Below are 14637 nucleotides of genomic sequence, written 5' to 3' on the forward strand. Positions count from 1 at the left end.
CCACCGATGATACTCCTGTAGAATGGAAATGTTTATGTTCCTAGTTCTGTTTCACACCGGAAACTCATTAGTGGTACGCCACTTCCAACCTCCATTTACTATGTAGACAGTCACTGGCTTCAGTGTAAATGCCCGTCAAATTAATTTTAAAGTTTATTAATGAAACGGCATGGCGTTTTTAACACCGAGTGTTTAATTAAGCACTCACACAAGAAGAAAAGGTTTTTTATCACAACATAATAAGATAAATATTGTTATCTCAACATAATGTGATAAGAAATGTATTTTTATGCATGGGATGCGCTTGAGCTTCTGACTGATAAGAACGCCATTTTGACAAGAAAGGAATGCTAACAGTTGCCTTGTAAAATGTAGATGAGAATGCTGTTTGATTATGCGACGCGACGTCCTGCCATACCGCCTCAAATCCCGAGCAACGAAGGTGGGATTCATAATAGAAACGACGGAGAGGGGAGGAGAAAGAGAAGAAGGGAGGGGGCTGTCAGTGCTACGCATCTGTAGGAGCGGAGGAGAGTGAGGAAGGGGACAGCCGAGCGGGTCAAGATGAGATCCGCGGAAGCAGCGGCGGACAAACGAGAGGACCCCATCGAGAGAGACCGAGGATGAGAGAGAGGTCTCCGGGAGCACTGCTGCATCGCTCCAACATGGAGGCGCAGTGACAGCAGCTCACGTTAGAGGAGATCATCTCGCCGTAGCCTTGCAGCATCATCGTCCCCATCACCGTCCGTCCAGAAAGCCGAGCGGAGAGGAGGAGACATGGGCTCCCACGTTGTGCAGACCCTGCGTCAGGGAGTGTGGGCATCTCTGACTGGCGGTTGGTACCACGACCCGGACCAGAACAAATTCAACAACTCCTGCCACCTCTATCTGTGGATATTCCTCCTGATGCTCCCCTTGTCTCTGCATCTGGTGAGCTTTTCGTGAGCGGATCGTGATGTTCAAGGCCGCGAAGGTTGCTGCGAGGTGTGTGTGTGTAGCAGTTTGTGTGTGTGTAGCAGGGTGTTCATGCGCCCGTTTACTCCGCGTTGAATAAACAACCGACGGATCTGTAGGTACGAGATGTCGCTCGCTGCAGCGCCCAGAGATTTCGAGCATCGCGGATGGAGGAAAAAAAAACGGTCAATGTCGCACTGTTTTTCCCTGCATGCAACGCATGGCTGCTCCGGCAATAAAAAAAAAACAGTGTTCATGATGATGGTGATGATGATGATGATGAGTGCTATACAGGCTCCATCAGTTATGAGTCTTTTGTAAACAACATTTGTCTGTTATTTGGCTTTATTTTCTGATTGCAAACATAACAAACATGCACAGCACCATCCAAGAGTGCTGCTACCCCCTTAATTGAAGGTTGATAACATTATATTACTAAACGACACTAAAGTGTATCATTTGGCTCTCCGCAGTCAATACCATGTAAGATCCAAGCTGCTCTAATATTAGCTGCCAGTCTTTTGGAGAATGTCTCTGCATATCCACAGGCTGCTTTAAATAGCCTCAACTCACTCGGATTGAACGGAGAGCGTTTGTCAACTTTAACGGTGAAGTCCTGCCACAGACGATGTGATTGATGACGGTCAGGGCTTTGACAGAGACATTCTTACACAAAAATATGCTTCGATGCAACAGAACGCTGGTTTGTCCTTTCCCTGTTTATGAAATTTACACCCGGTTGCACTAAACATGCCGCCGTCATGTTTCACAGACAGTGCAGGTGCTGCGTTCCGGCACCATTTAGAGCGCTTTGCATGTAAGTAAAAGGTAAAAAAAAATAAAATAAAATAAATAGCGTGCTCTAATCTGCTGGAGCAGCTTCTTGTACCCAAAAATAAAAATGTGCTTCTGTCAACTTTCTTTCTTTTTTTTTTTTTAGAGCTTTTGTATCTTGGTCACTTGGTCATGCAGGCTCAAAAATTTGGATATTGTGAAAACGTTCAATATGTTTTTGCCACTAATTCCAGAATGTGAAAGTTGTGATTATGGCTTACAGATAGCGAAAACCCAAAATACACTGTCTCAGAATATTTGAATATTACATAGGATCCATTTTGGAGTAGCGATTTTAATGTACGAATGTTTTGCTGTGAACATGTGACCGTCTATACCACCATGGTGACCTATAAATATATATATATATATCTCTGTATATCTCTATATATCTATATATATATATATATATATATATATATATATATATATATATATATATATATATATATATATATATACCCCCTGCTGACCTGACAAATGTCCAGAAGACATTTCTCACCCCCTCCACAAGTAGGGTGAGAATGGTTGCTCGCAGAGTGCCGCATCCAAGCATTTTTATAGAAAGTTCAGTGGAAGGAAAACGCACGGTAGGAAAAGGTGCACTACAAACAGGGAGGATTGTTGAGCAAAATCTATTCGAGAACTTGAAGAAGCTTCACAAGGAGCCGACCGAGGCCGGTGTCGGCGCATCATGAGGCACGATGCTTAGACAGATCCTGCTTATGATGTACAAATTTTACATTTCTTATGGCAAGCCAGTCCTGAACCAGAGATGTCAGAAGAGTCTTACACGGGACAAGGAGGAAAAAAGGAGCATTTTTTTTCTGAATACTGACATTCCTGTTTAAAATATCCTTTTGAATGGACCACATGAAACAATGAGCCATAGCAATCAAAACTGGAGAAATAAAAGCTTGACATATTTCAGTTCACGTGTAATAATGTGATATACAAGTTTCACTTTCTGAAGTGAGAAAAAAATGTCAACACATTATGATGCTATTCAAAATTTTCAGGTGTATGTACCTGTATGTTAGGTGTGCACATAGTGCAAAATGTAAGTCTGCCTAAAATTTGCTAAATTTGTTATTAGCAAACAGAATTTGAATACATGGCACCTGAAATATCAGACCCTACGATGAAAAAATGTTTCTTTGAACCGTCTTAAAAAATACTCTTTGTTTGTTGCAGTTAATTTCACTAGTTTTGCTCAAGCTACGATTCTGACTTGCAATCTGAATCGTAGCTTGAACTAAGATCAGAGTCATTTTTAAAAAGATTTGCTTAGTGCTGCATGCGGTGAAGCCTTTGCTGTTAGAGCATTGCACATGCTCAACCTGTGATAGTGATTGCAATTTGATCAATCGGGCAGCTCTTCACCAATTGCTTACTTCTTCTTCCTCTCCCGTAAAGGCCGGATTTATTGAGTGTACGGCTAAAAGTTGCCCCGTCAGCAGATTCTGTCATCTGAACCGTGAATCTGTGGAGATGATCAAAGCCTGCGGGTTGTTATTTTAAAACATATCTTTGATTTAAACTTCACTTCAACAGTGTGTCCCTGATCTGTCTGTGACCCTTGGGCTTTGTGAGGCTGTTTGTTCAAGAATACTCTCCAACAAAGCTGGCAGGCATTCGCAGAAAAGTTGGATTTACTGAGATTAAATCACACAGAATTGGATAGATTTTCTTGATCAGGTTAAAAGGCTTCTGAATCCCAATGCACAGCACATGCACTGCTTTCTGGTCTATCGCATGAAATGCCAATCAAATACACTGATGTTCGTGGTTATAAAATACATGATACATATTTTTTGCAAGGCATTGTACTGACAACCAATGTGTGCCTGCCAGAAGTCTTTTAAGTTAAGTGTGACTCATCTATTCAGATGTTGTTGGTTTTTTTGCCCTTAGCTTTCAACCTCGGTGAGAGAAATATACTGCAATAATTCCCCCATGCCCATATTTATCACATCCTGATCTTCACGGCATCAACTTCAAGTCTCAAACATCTCCTTGCGTTCTCTTGCAGGCCCTGCCTCCTACCACCATGGCCCTGAGCATCTACTGCACCTCCATCACCGTCTTCTTCGTCCTCATCAAGCTGGCCAACCACCGGCTGCACCTGATGTTCGACGAGGGCGAGGCGGTGGTCCGCAGCAGCCTCTCGGACCTCAGCAAGGCCCAGGAGAAGAAGAGCAACGCCTCGGACTCCTGCCAGCCGGCGAGCATCAGGTATGAGTGGGGAGGTCAGTCGGAAGTCATAGAAAAACACAAGATTTCTGTTCAGCGATCCAGCCTTTCTAGCGCCTCTGTGGCTGAAGCTTCCCGGATGATCAATGTGCAACATACACCAGGAGGTTCAATCTCAGATGATGTGCAAAAATATACATTTAGCCTTTAATTCTCAGTTTGCGTTTATTGATTTATTTTTCCTCAGCACTGTCTGTCTTTCAAATCAAATTGGCTTCATGATCGAGTGTTTAAGACTGGAATACACACTCCCTCACTTTGTTCTCAAGAGCCTCTGCGTAGCTTTGGCGAATGTCTGAACTAATTTCAGTGATTTTCGGTCAGCCTGTCTTGCTGAGACGTGCGTTCTCTGAGCAGAGCCTAATAAAAGGAAATCCATCACTTCTTCCACTCCTTTTTCTTCTTCTTCTCCTTCTCTGTATGATGCATTCAGATGAGATGAAACAAGCCAAGACGCAAATAGCTTCAGCCTCAGCACTGATTTGTCCGTTTTAGCACTTGCATGATTTTCTCTAAAAGCAAAGCAGTGATTGATGAACTTCCACCCGAATCCTCACTGTCTCACTTCTTCCCAATTTCCCCGAGCAGAAAGAGCAGCACGCTCCCCGACAGTGTCGCTATGACAACTCTGGCCCGCAAACGTCCCAGCCCGGTGATCCAGGTGACGCTGAAGCAGACGGAGACCGACCCGGGACTAATCGGGGTGGTAAGATGGACTGCACATGCATGAAGTCACTGGCTTGTTGACCTTTTTTTTTTTTTTTTTTACAACCTTGACTTGTTGTTTGTGATCTGTTCCCCATACAGGACTGCTCAAAGTCAGACGAGAGGAAATCTGCAGAAGGTAGCGGCCCTCTTTCTTTAGGTTTGAACACACAGATCTGCAACACTTACAGGAATTACAGTCAAACATAAAATATACAGTGGTGAATTTTTTCGGAGCCCCCGGTGCGGAAAATGATGTGGAAAAACCTTAAAGTAATATCTGACTGAATTAGCATGATCTTGCAATAAAAATGAAGAAAAAAGCACTTAGTTTTGATCGAGGGGTGATCTTTAACTATCAAAATCCATAAAAAGTATGAATCCCCTCCCTCCCACATCATCACAAAAGTCCCCAACTTTGCTTCAAAGTGTGCATGGCATGCTACGCGCTGGGTGGCTCCACAGATGATGCGGCTTCACAACTTCCTTTTCTGCAAAACGCACCACAGTCGTAAATTATCCTCAGACAAACACAGAAAAGCTGTCCAGTTATCCTGCCAGCAGGTCCAGCTGACTGCTTTCAGTAAATTTATGACCTAATGCACCGGCAACTAGACAGAGCCCAGTCAGCTGGTTGAGAAAGAAAAAAGGAAATTAAAAACAACTCTGGCGCATTGTATCAGACGGCCACGTTTTTGAAGAAAATGTTTTGCCTCTGCTAACAATATCATTCATCCTACCTTCAAATCTGTGTTCCATGGAAGATTTTTCCATCCATCCATCCATCCATTTTCTTTACACCCTTCTTCCCTAAATTGGGTCGGGAGGAAGATTTTTGTGTCTGGGAAGTATTGCTTTGCCTGAGGATGGGTTTATAAACACCAGAATAACAAAGAAAAAGTCAGTGCATGGAAGAGAGTAGAGGGAAAAACCCATTTTTGATGAAGTCTTTTGGTGCATAAACACTGATTTAGGTGTTCATTGATTTTTTTCCCCAGGATAATTTATTGTGGCTTTGGTACTGAGGGACAACCGATGGGTTGTGTGAGCAAACTAAATCTACACCAAGTTTTCAGCTTAATAATAGAGAGCAGGCCTGACGATTTAAAGGAGCCCAGTGAGGATGAACTGATTGTCGTTTTTCTGAAATCAAATTTAAAAAAAAAATATCTGAGCTGCACCAAAACATCAGATGTTGATCAAAGTCACAGCTGCTGATCAAAAAGTGAAAAATCTGATCTTTTTGTTTGTTCACTGAACACACCGTGTGCTGTACTAGGTCTTACTGACAGCAATGGTTGAAGTTGGCTTGGAGTGAAGACAAGCGTTATTTTCAGTATCATTGAGGTATATAAATAATTCTTTATGTGCCGTGGAGATATGACGTAGCTTAAATCTGTTTGGTTGTCTTTCATTGAAGTTACTTGAGGTGGTTAGTCAGAAACTGTGCTCAGGTAAGAGTGGTGTTACTTTAACATAATATGAATAAAGAAGAACTAAAACAATTGTGAGGAAATACACATTTTTCCTGAAGTAAATGTTAGGAAACTCCTGAAGTGCAGAGCTGTGTAACGCAGGCTGCTCTCTCTCACACACTGCTGCTGCTTCTGGAGCAAATATCAATAATTACTGATTGATCAAGCCAGAAAGGCTTTCTACGGCTACTTTCTGGTTATTATAAATGAATAAATATGAGATAATTAATGAACAAATGATGGTAAGTTGTTGAATTTCCCTTAAAATGTCAAGTTGAAGTCAATAATTTTTTTATTGAAGAATAATCTTATAGAAGAAAATGAATATGGTCCAAAATAACACAAACTGAGAAAAAGAATGGAAAAAAATGTTGAGTTATGATTTTGCTCTTAAAAAAGGACAGAAGATGCTTTTGTATGCTCTGTTATTTTTGGGAAGTTTTTGACAAATTTCTGTCTTATCTTGGCAGTTTAATCTTCAATCCATCTTGAAAGTTTAAAAAAAAAGTTTTTGTTGTCTTTTTATAGCTCTTTCAGATAAATCAGAGCCTCCCAACAATTATGTGAATAATTGTAGGATTACAGAGTGCTGCTCAAGTTTAAGTAGGATTTGTTTTTTGTTCAGGCCGTGGCGACGCTGCTGCGGCAGAGCAAGCCGTGGGGGAAGGCCCTCGGTCGGACGCTGAACTGTCCCCCGACGATTTCTCCAGCCCCAATCCGGATCAGGACGCCCCGCTGCTGCAGGCCCAGCAGAAGTCCCCGTCACGATCCGCAAGGGAGGAAGCGGAGCTGACCGAAAATGGAGCTGCTGTGGAAGGAGGAGGGGACGTTCAGAAATCTTCGACGGGAAGTCGGTCAGGAGAGGAAACGACTCCGGAGAGGAACTCGAAGCAGGACAGAAGAGAGCAAAGGGAGGATGACGAGGCTGCAGACAGGGAGATGGTGGATGAAGGTTTGCCGCCTTCAAAGGGAAGTGAAGACGAGAGCGAGGAAGGCAGCGAGGGCCTGAAAGAGAACTCGGATGCCAACAACAACTCACTGGGGACTCCGAAGGATGACCAGGGCGAGTCCATAGACATTGCAGAGTCTCCTCCACAGGTGAGCCCTGCATGCTGTCATATTAAGGATTTTTGATGTGGGGCGGGGAGAAAAAACCCCTCATTATTCACTCAGACGTTCCCCCTGCTTTCCTGTTCTGCTCTCTAGGATGAGCTAGAAGAGGAAGAGGCGTACTGTTCCGATGAGATCGAGGTGGTTCTGGTTGATAACTCCAGCCCCGGACCGGAGTCGGCCCATCTGGACGACAGCGACACGGTGAAGATCATCATCACCATGAGCTGTGACCCCCAGACGGCCGCTCAGCTGGAGGAGAGCGTCAAGCAGAGCTTGCTGGAGAACGCTCAGGTATGACGCAGGCAGCGCCGTCGCCTAGCAACAAGAAGATCCCGGGATTCGAATCCTGGCATGTCTGTCCCGCTCATGCATCAGTTCTCTCGATAAGGCCTTGGATGTTGCAGACTGTAAATGTTGGTGTTTTACCATTTTTTACCATAAATTTTATTGATTATGTTTTCATTTTTTACAGTGTGGCTAATCCACCTTCCTGTTAGTTTCACTGATTTTTTATATAGTTAGTGGACCAGGCACCAGTCATAGATTTAATAAAGTATGTTAGTAAACTTATCACTTTTATTCTGAATTGATCATTGCATCCTTTTAATACTGAGCCATCAGATGATATTTGAAAGCATCTGAATATGACTCAACGTAAATAATATGGTACACCTGGCCAGACGAAAACCAGAATATTACAAAATTTTAATGCACTTTGCTATGACAGAGTATTAGAACCAGGTTAAGAAAAATAATAGATTTTTCTATATATAAAATTACCAGAATAAAGTCATAGTATTATGAAACTTAATTTTTTGTAACATTATGGCTTTATTCTCATAATTTTATGACATTATTCTTGTAATTTTTTGTGTGAGAGAATCACAATTTGCTGTCAAACATGAGGTCGTAATCTGTTTTGTCCAGGGGTTCGCCCCATTTAGGGTTTCTTGCGACTCTGGTTCTATCAGTAGAGTAATCGTCTTGTGATCAGAATGTCATAGGTTCAATTCCAGTTTCTGCCTGCCACTTCTCTATGTGCCAAATTGCTTACCAATCTGTGCATTGGTGTATAAATGTGCCATTTGTGAGTGCGAATTGTCAAAAAGTCCATTTGCATTAGATGTGTCCCTGTTTGTGCCCTGCAAGGCTCAGAAGGCTGCGGGAGAATGTCACATCAAGATCCCCGTCATCACCTTCGACTCCCCCGAGGACGAGAAGGAGGGAGAGGAGGCAACGGGCTCGGAGGTCGAGCCAACACCCAGACAGCCGCAGCAGGTCACGAGCCAGAGCGAAGAGTTTCACCTATGCCGAGAGACGATGAGTTCGGAGTCCAACACGCTGGAGTGCCCGGATCTGGAGCAGGAGCACGGCGGGCTGCTGATGAACGAAGATGGCACGCCCAGCCCGCAGCTGACCAACGACAACAGCTCGTCTGGCATCGACGTCCGCTCCCACCCAGACGACACGGACCCTCTGGAGCCGATCGCGGACTCACAAGGGTTCCTGCGTCTGCCTGCGATGGTGGGCCGCTATGGGCCGGGAGGAAGGACCCACATCCGAGGCCTGAGCATGGACAGCGGCAAAGACGCCGTCCTCCTTTCGGACCGCTCACAAAATACAGTACGTTAAATGGACTCTTTTGTCTACGCCATCCATCTGTGAAATACACTCAAATCTGCTTTGCCTTTCGCTAGACCACGATGACCAGCTCCAAATCCGACCTGGAGGCAAAGGAAGGCCAGATTCCCAATGAGTCCAACTTCTTGGAGTTTGTTTCCTTGCTAGGTTCCCTCAGTCTGAGAGGAGGGAGCGCACAGGAAGAGGAGGAGAAGAAGAGCAAACAGAAAGTGGACCCTGAAGAAGAAGAAGAAGAAGAAGAAGGTTAAACCACCAAACCAAAGATAGAGCTTGCATGCTATACTGTCAGCTATAACTCATTAGTGCTTGGCGCGGAAAAGAAAGGCAAAATAACAAAAGCAGGTATCTCCGTCTCTCCTGTATTCAGATAATCGGAGTGCAGCTCTAGGGCCGGATCCAGCAGCAACAGACACCAGCGCTGACAACAAATCAGAGCGACCCAAACCACCCACCAGTCTCCCAACGAACCCACCGCAAGCTGTAAAACCCACGCACATCCCCATCGTCTCTCCTGACAGGTAGGTGTGCTCGTGAAGTTAGCAAAAAATACCAGTCGGATTCAAACAAAGAGCTTTGTTTTTCCCCTTGTAGTCCGCAGACGGACAGAGAGAAGGATCCGGACTACGACTCCCTCCCATCTCAAACCTCCCAGTCCGAGAGCTCCATGCTGCAGGTCATCTGCAGACCTGAAGCCACCAGTAAAGAAGAGGCCTACACCTTCCACACTGTGCACAGTAAGAACCGGACAGTGTTTTCACCTGTAAAACGGACATCCATGCATTCAGTGTGTTTTACATCTAATTGCCGGCTTCAGAAAGCAGACGGATTAAATAGCATTTTCCAACGTGTTCAGCCGAATGACTCGGCAGTGATCTCACAGCTGGACAGGAAGACGTCCGGACGATCTGAACCTGTCTGTGTTTGTGTGATCAGGAGACAGACCTCGGAAGCTGTACGCAGAGAGAGCCCTCAACCTGCCGCTGGGAGCAGAGCTCATTACAGGCAACATGTGGTACGCAGGCCGCCGATTCCCCTCCATGCACCAAGCTCTCCTCACCGTTTTCTCCTTTGCTGACGCAAGTTTCCCTCGTTGTTTTGACGCATTTCCACCTGCATGTTCTCAAACGCTTCCACCTGGTTTTCGTGAAATCGTCCTGAGAGGTTTAGGTTTTAATTTTTTCCCACCCTTCTACACATCGCAGTATTCGTACCATTCAAACTTTGTGGTGCCACAGCCACAAAATTCAATGTATTCAATTGGGATTTTATGTGATGGACCAACATTGTGCATTTATTGAGTCCGATATTGTTGCCTGTTGTTCTGTTCAAAATGGCTGAGGCTTAGATGTCATTTTTAAAGTCTTGCTAACGGATAAATAATTTACTTCAGGTCTGGACTTAGTTCTCAGCCATTGGGATTCAACCTTTTTGCCACCCGGGCCAAAACAAGTTCAGAGAACTCGTTGCCCACAGAACCATATGTTTTTTCTTTAAGAAAAAAAAAATAATCAAAAAAGGCAAAAAAATATGTATTTTTTAATCTGCTCAATAACAAACTAAACACAATATTTCACTGAAATGAAAAAAGATACATTTAAAAGTCCAAAAAAAAAAAAAAAAACTGAAAAGAGATGTGAATCACACCCACAGACCACACAAAATCATACCGAGGGCTCCGAATGGCCCAGGCGCCACATTTTGGACACATTGTAGATCTGAATGTATGGAGTTTTTTTTTTTAACCTGTTGGACAATGAGCCTCAGTTTCACATCTTTTGCACTCTACAACATCCCTACAGTTTGATGCTGCAACCACCATGCTTAACAGTAGGGATGGTGTGTTCAAGGTGATATCCAGTGTGGACTTCTCTCCACTCGTAGTGTTTGGCTTGTGGCCCAAAGGTTCTGTTCTGGTCTGCTGTGATCTGAGCGCTTTCCTCCACGTGTCCGCTGCATGGCTCTCTGCAACAGTCTTTACATGTTACCATGGTTACAGTGTGATCTGTTTGTTCTTCAGCGACCTGCTGTCGACTTCGTCCAACTCGGAGTGTCAGGACGGCGCAGCGGGCGCTCACACCGACTGCCCCTTCCAGCGACGCATCATTCCCGCTCACAGGCTGCGGCCACGGAGGACGCACCCGGAGATCTTTCCGGTCTTCATCTTTTTCTTCAATTACTAACTAAAACTATAGGAAAATGAAAAGTATCTAACAGTATCTATTGCTGTTATTTTATCTACTCATTTTACTCCTTTTACAAAGTGATTAACTGATGTGTCCTTTTTCTTTGCGTTTGTCTTTCTTTCTTCGGCTTTCTGCTTCCTTCCTTCCTTCTTTCCTTGCTTCCTTCCTCCCTTCAGGTTGAGTCTAGAATTGTCTGCAATGCTTGTAAACATTTTCTGGCTGCTCTGCCTAAGTATTTTCACTAAATGAAGAACAAACATGTTGTATCCACACTCTAGAACATTGTGACACTTTCTGTTGTTCCTCATTAAAAGATAAGCAGGATCTGAATGATAGCCATGCTTATGATATTTTGTGTGGCAGGAGGAAGACTCCTTGGATGAATCTTCGGAGACGTCCACGCAGGAGAAGCCGACTAGAAAGGTTTATTACAAACTCCAGCTGTTTCCTGGGAAATGGGTCAGTGTTTTGTACGATCGTCTGACCCTGCTTGCGCTTTTGGACAGGTAACTCCCAAAACATAACACAGGCTTTAAACATAACACACTCCTATTGCGACTCTACAGGCGACAGTGTTTGTGCTTTAATCTGTTTTGGTCAGTTGTGACAATCGGCGCCACTGCAGTGACCCGTCCCTCTTCCTTTCCATGTGCTGTTTTCCGAAAGAAACCAGGATTTTCTGGAGAACGTCGCAGCGGTCTTCATGGCCTTCCTGGTTTCCTTTTTGGGTTTTGTGCTTCTCAACCACGGATGCTTCAAGGACTTCTGGGTCTTCCAGTTCTGCCTGGTCATCGCTAGCTGCCAGTACTCCTTGCTGAAGGTAAACAGGGCTGAATGGTGGAGGTGTGTCAGCCTACAGAGCAGGTTTGTGATTGTACTGCATGTGCAATATCGCATTGGAGTTTTATACTGTATTCAGGATCGAATGGTTGTGCCATAAGCAAACTGAGGGATTTTTAAAAGCAAAAGCTGTCTGAATTCTTGGCAGATTCTTTCTCACTTAAATTAATCCAATCAGACCTGGAAATATTATTCAGCAAACCTCAAATGCATGGTATCAAGGTTTGTTTTTTTTGTTGTTGTTGTTTGTTTTTGGGTCAACACTTGGTGCAGATAGACATCTACCCGTTAGCATGTCTTGATATCACTTGTGGGATACCACAAGGGTCAGCTTTGGGAGCTGATCTATTTGTTGTGTGTAATCTTTCTTTTGCTTCCTTGAAGAATTTGTTAAATTTTTTTCTATAGTTTGGACAAAAATAATAAACTTACATTATTTTGTGACATAAATAAATCTTATTAAAATTATACAATGTGTGGTGTCACATTTCAAAAACTTACACAGAGGCTTATTTTGAACCCAGGTGCAGACAAGAGGAAGGAAATGAGCTGATGTTACTATTACAGCCATTGTATTTGTATGCTTTTCATTAGCTGCTGCTCTTTGCTCTCTTTGGAATTTAAATTCATTGTTTTGTATGTTTATAATCGGTAAGCTCTAACTCTTAGACCTGACCTTTGCTTGATCCTGCGAGGCGTTCTGTCTGATCTGAAGTCCAGTTTGTTTGTTCTTCCAGAGCGTCCAGCCAGATGCTGCGTCACCAACACATGTGAGTATGTTGTTTCTTTCTGAAATACAACAAAACAAAAAAAAAAAAAAGAGAGAAGCGGATAAAACCCTAGAAACACGTGAACACCCTGCATGACGCTCTCTCTGTTTACTTTTTCTGTCTTTAGATATTTGACACAATAAAAGATAAATCTAATTCAAGGTACTAAATTTATATTTACTGAAGACGACCTCCTTCTGGCTTCAGGTTCTGTTTCTGTCAAAGCAAATGTACAAAAAAAACAAGGCCTTAACAACAAGTAAACATCCTTCCTGTTTGATATGTGTTACTGTGTGTTTGTTTGCAATACCTTGTGGGGACCCACTGAAGCCCAGTCCCCACAAGGGGACATGCTGTTTTTGGCTCAGGGGTTAGATTTAGGACTAAGGTGTGGATTGAGTTTTGGTTAGGGTTTGGTATGCAATGATTAGGGTTAGGATAAGGGTAAGGTTTAGGCTGTAGAAATGAATGGAAGTCAATGGAAAGTCCCCGCAAACACCGACAGAAACATGTGTGTGTGTGTTCAGGGTCACAACCAGCTGGTGGCCTACAGTCGAGCAGCCTACTTCTGTATTTTCTGCGCTCTGATTTGGCTGCTGGAGCAGCTGCTGAGGAGGAAGGACCTGCCGGTCTCCACTCTGTACGGCGTCACCATCATCTGCTACGATGTGCTGAGCTTCGTTCGGGACGTTCTAGTTGGTAAAAGGCAGAACATAAGCGTACTGTAGTTTTATTTGCTTCTCCGTGTTTTCAAACTCATTTCCTGTTTTAAAAAAAGAAAGGTTTTTCATTCCTGGAAATCACTAAGAAATGTTTGTTTTGCGCGTGAACCAGGTTTTACCTACTGCTTCCCGTTCGCCTTCCTGCTGGGCCTTTTCCCTCAGATCAACACCTTTACCATTTACCTATTGGAGCAGATCGACATGCACTTCTTTGGAGGAACGGGTCAGTAATGGCGATGAATGAAGGTCTCGGAGTTGACCTTTAAAGCATGTCTCTTATCGTGTTTTGCCACATTCTGTTGTATGTTGAAGATATTATGCCACAAATCCTGGCTGCATCATATTAATCAAACCAAAGTGTGGGTTGGTCAGATTTATCCCGACAGTGACCTCGTATCATCGTCAGATTATAATCCTCACGTCAATAATCCCAGATTCATGCAGAAAAACCCCTTTTTGTAACAATATATGGAGCTAGAGCAGCTACTACTGAAACTTTGATGATTTCTGCCTCTTGGTGCTCACCGCCCAGCATGTTTCCTTTACACATTGCTAATATTTAAGGAGGGTGATGAATAATAACGTTGTTTATAGAGCACAGGTGAGTACAATACTCTCTGCTCAAAGCACATAAATATTTTTAAAAGCATCAAGAGAAAGAAGCCATAAACACGCTTGCTTTGACAAGTCTCAAATCCACATTGTTTGTGTGTTAGCATGGAGACTAGCCTCAAATCTGGGTTTAATATGGGTCATCACCAAGTGTGCATGTGGATTTGAAGTAGGTCAAAGACTATGTGTAAATATGTTGCTCTCTGGTCCCTGTAACCCATTGCTCATCTTTCTATAAGGAACGATTGCATCATATTTGAAAATCTCAAAGAAAAATTACAACGAAATACTACCTGACAGGTGTCGACCTGCTTGTTTCCTTGGCTGTTGCTTCTAGCGGCTGCTGTGTGTTTTTCACCACATTCTCCATGTCGTTTGTGTGCCTCAGCCGCCACCAGTCTCATCTCTGCGATCTACAGCATCCTCCGCAGTCTGGTCGCTCTGTCTCTGCTGTACGGTTTCTGCTTCGGAGCGCTCAAGGTAAGTCATTTAAAGGGGCGGTATTATTATATGCCTTTTTTTTGGAGATTTACGT

General features: G+C 43.6%; 1 protein-coding gene across 3 annotated transcripts in view; it reads left to right on the forward strand.

Annotated features, from left to right (window-relative positions):
* The first annotated feature begins 382 nt into the window (after positions 1-382).
* pcnx2 (pecanex 2) overlaps positions 383-14637 on the forward strand; it is a 34857-nt gene continuing 20602 nt past the window's right edge. Inside the window, exons 1-18 of one of the 3 annotated variants that reach the window (XM_044135639.1) lie at positions 383-930; positions 3821-4023; positions 4630-4747; positions 4849-4906; positions 6847-7319; positions 7428-7625; positions 8484-8957; positions 9032-9213; positions 9341-9493; positions 9567-9709; positions 9909-9987; positions 10993-11128; positions 11522-11664; positions 11825-11978; positions 12736-12768; positions 13296-13467; positions 13603-13713; positions 14491-14582. In XM_044135639.1, the coding sequence (XP_043991574.1) occupies positions 778-930; positions 3821-4023; positions 4630-4747; positions 4849-4906; positions 6847-7319; positions 7428-7625; positions 8484-8957; positions 9032-9213; positions 9341-9493; positions 9567-9709; positions 9909-9987; positions 10993-11128; positions 11522-11664; positions 11825-11978; positions 12736-12768; positions 13296-13467; positions 13603-13713; positions 14491-14582 (3075 nt within the window). In that variant the 5' untranslated portion in view covers positions 383-777. Of the gene's footprint in view, positions 931-3820; positions 4024-4629; positions 4748-4848; positions 4907-6846; positions 7320-7427; positions 7626-8483; positions 8958-9031; positions 9219-9340; positions 9494-9566; positions 9710-9908; positions 9988-10992; positions 11129-11521; positions 11665-11824; positions 11979-12735; positions 12769-13295; positions 13468-13602; positions 13714-14490; positions 14583-14637 lie in introns of all 3 variants that reach the window. The other 2 variants (XM_044135638.1, XM_044135641.1) reach the window with 2 other exon arrangements.

This window comes from Gambusia affinis, linkage group LG13, assembly GCF_019740435.1.
Source record: "Gambusia affinis linkage group LG13, SWU_Gaff_1.0, whole genome shotgun sequence".
In the NCBI taxonomy this organism is placed as follows: Eukaryota; Metazoa; Chordata; class Actinopteri; order Cyprinodontiformes; family Poeciliidae; genus Gambusia; species Gambusia affinis.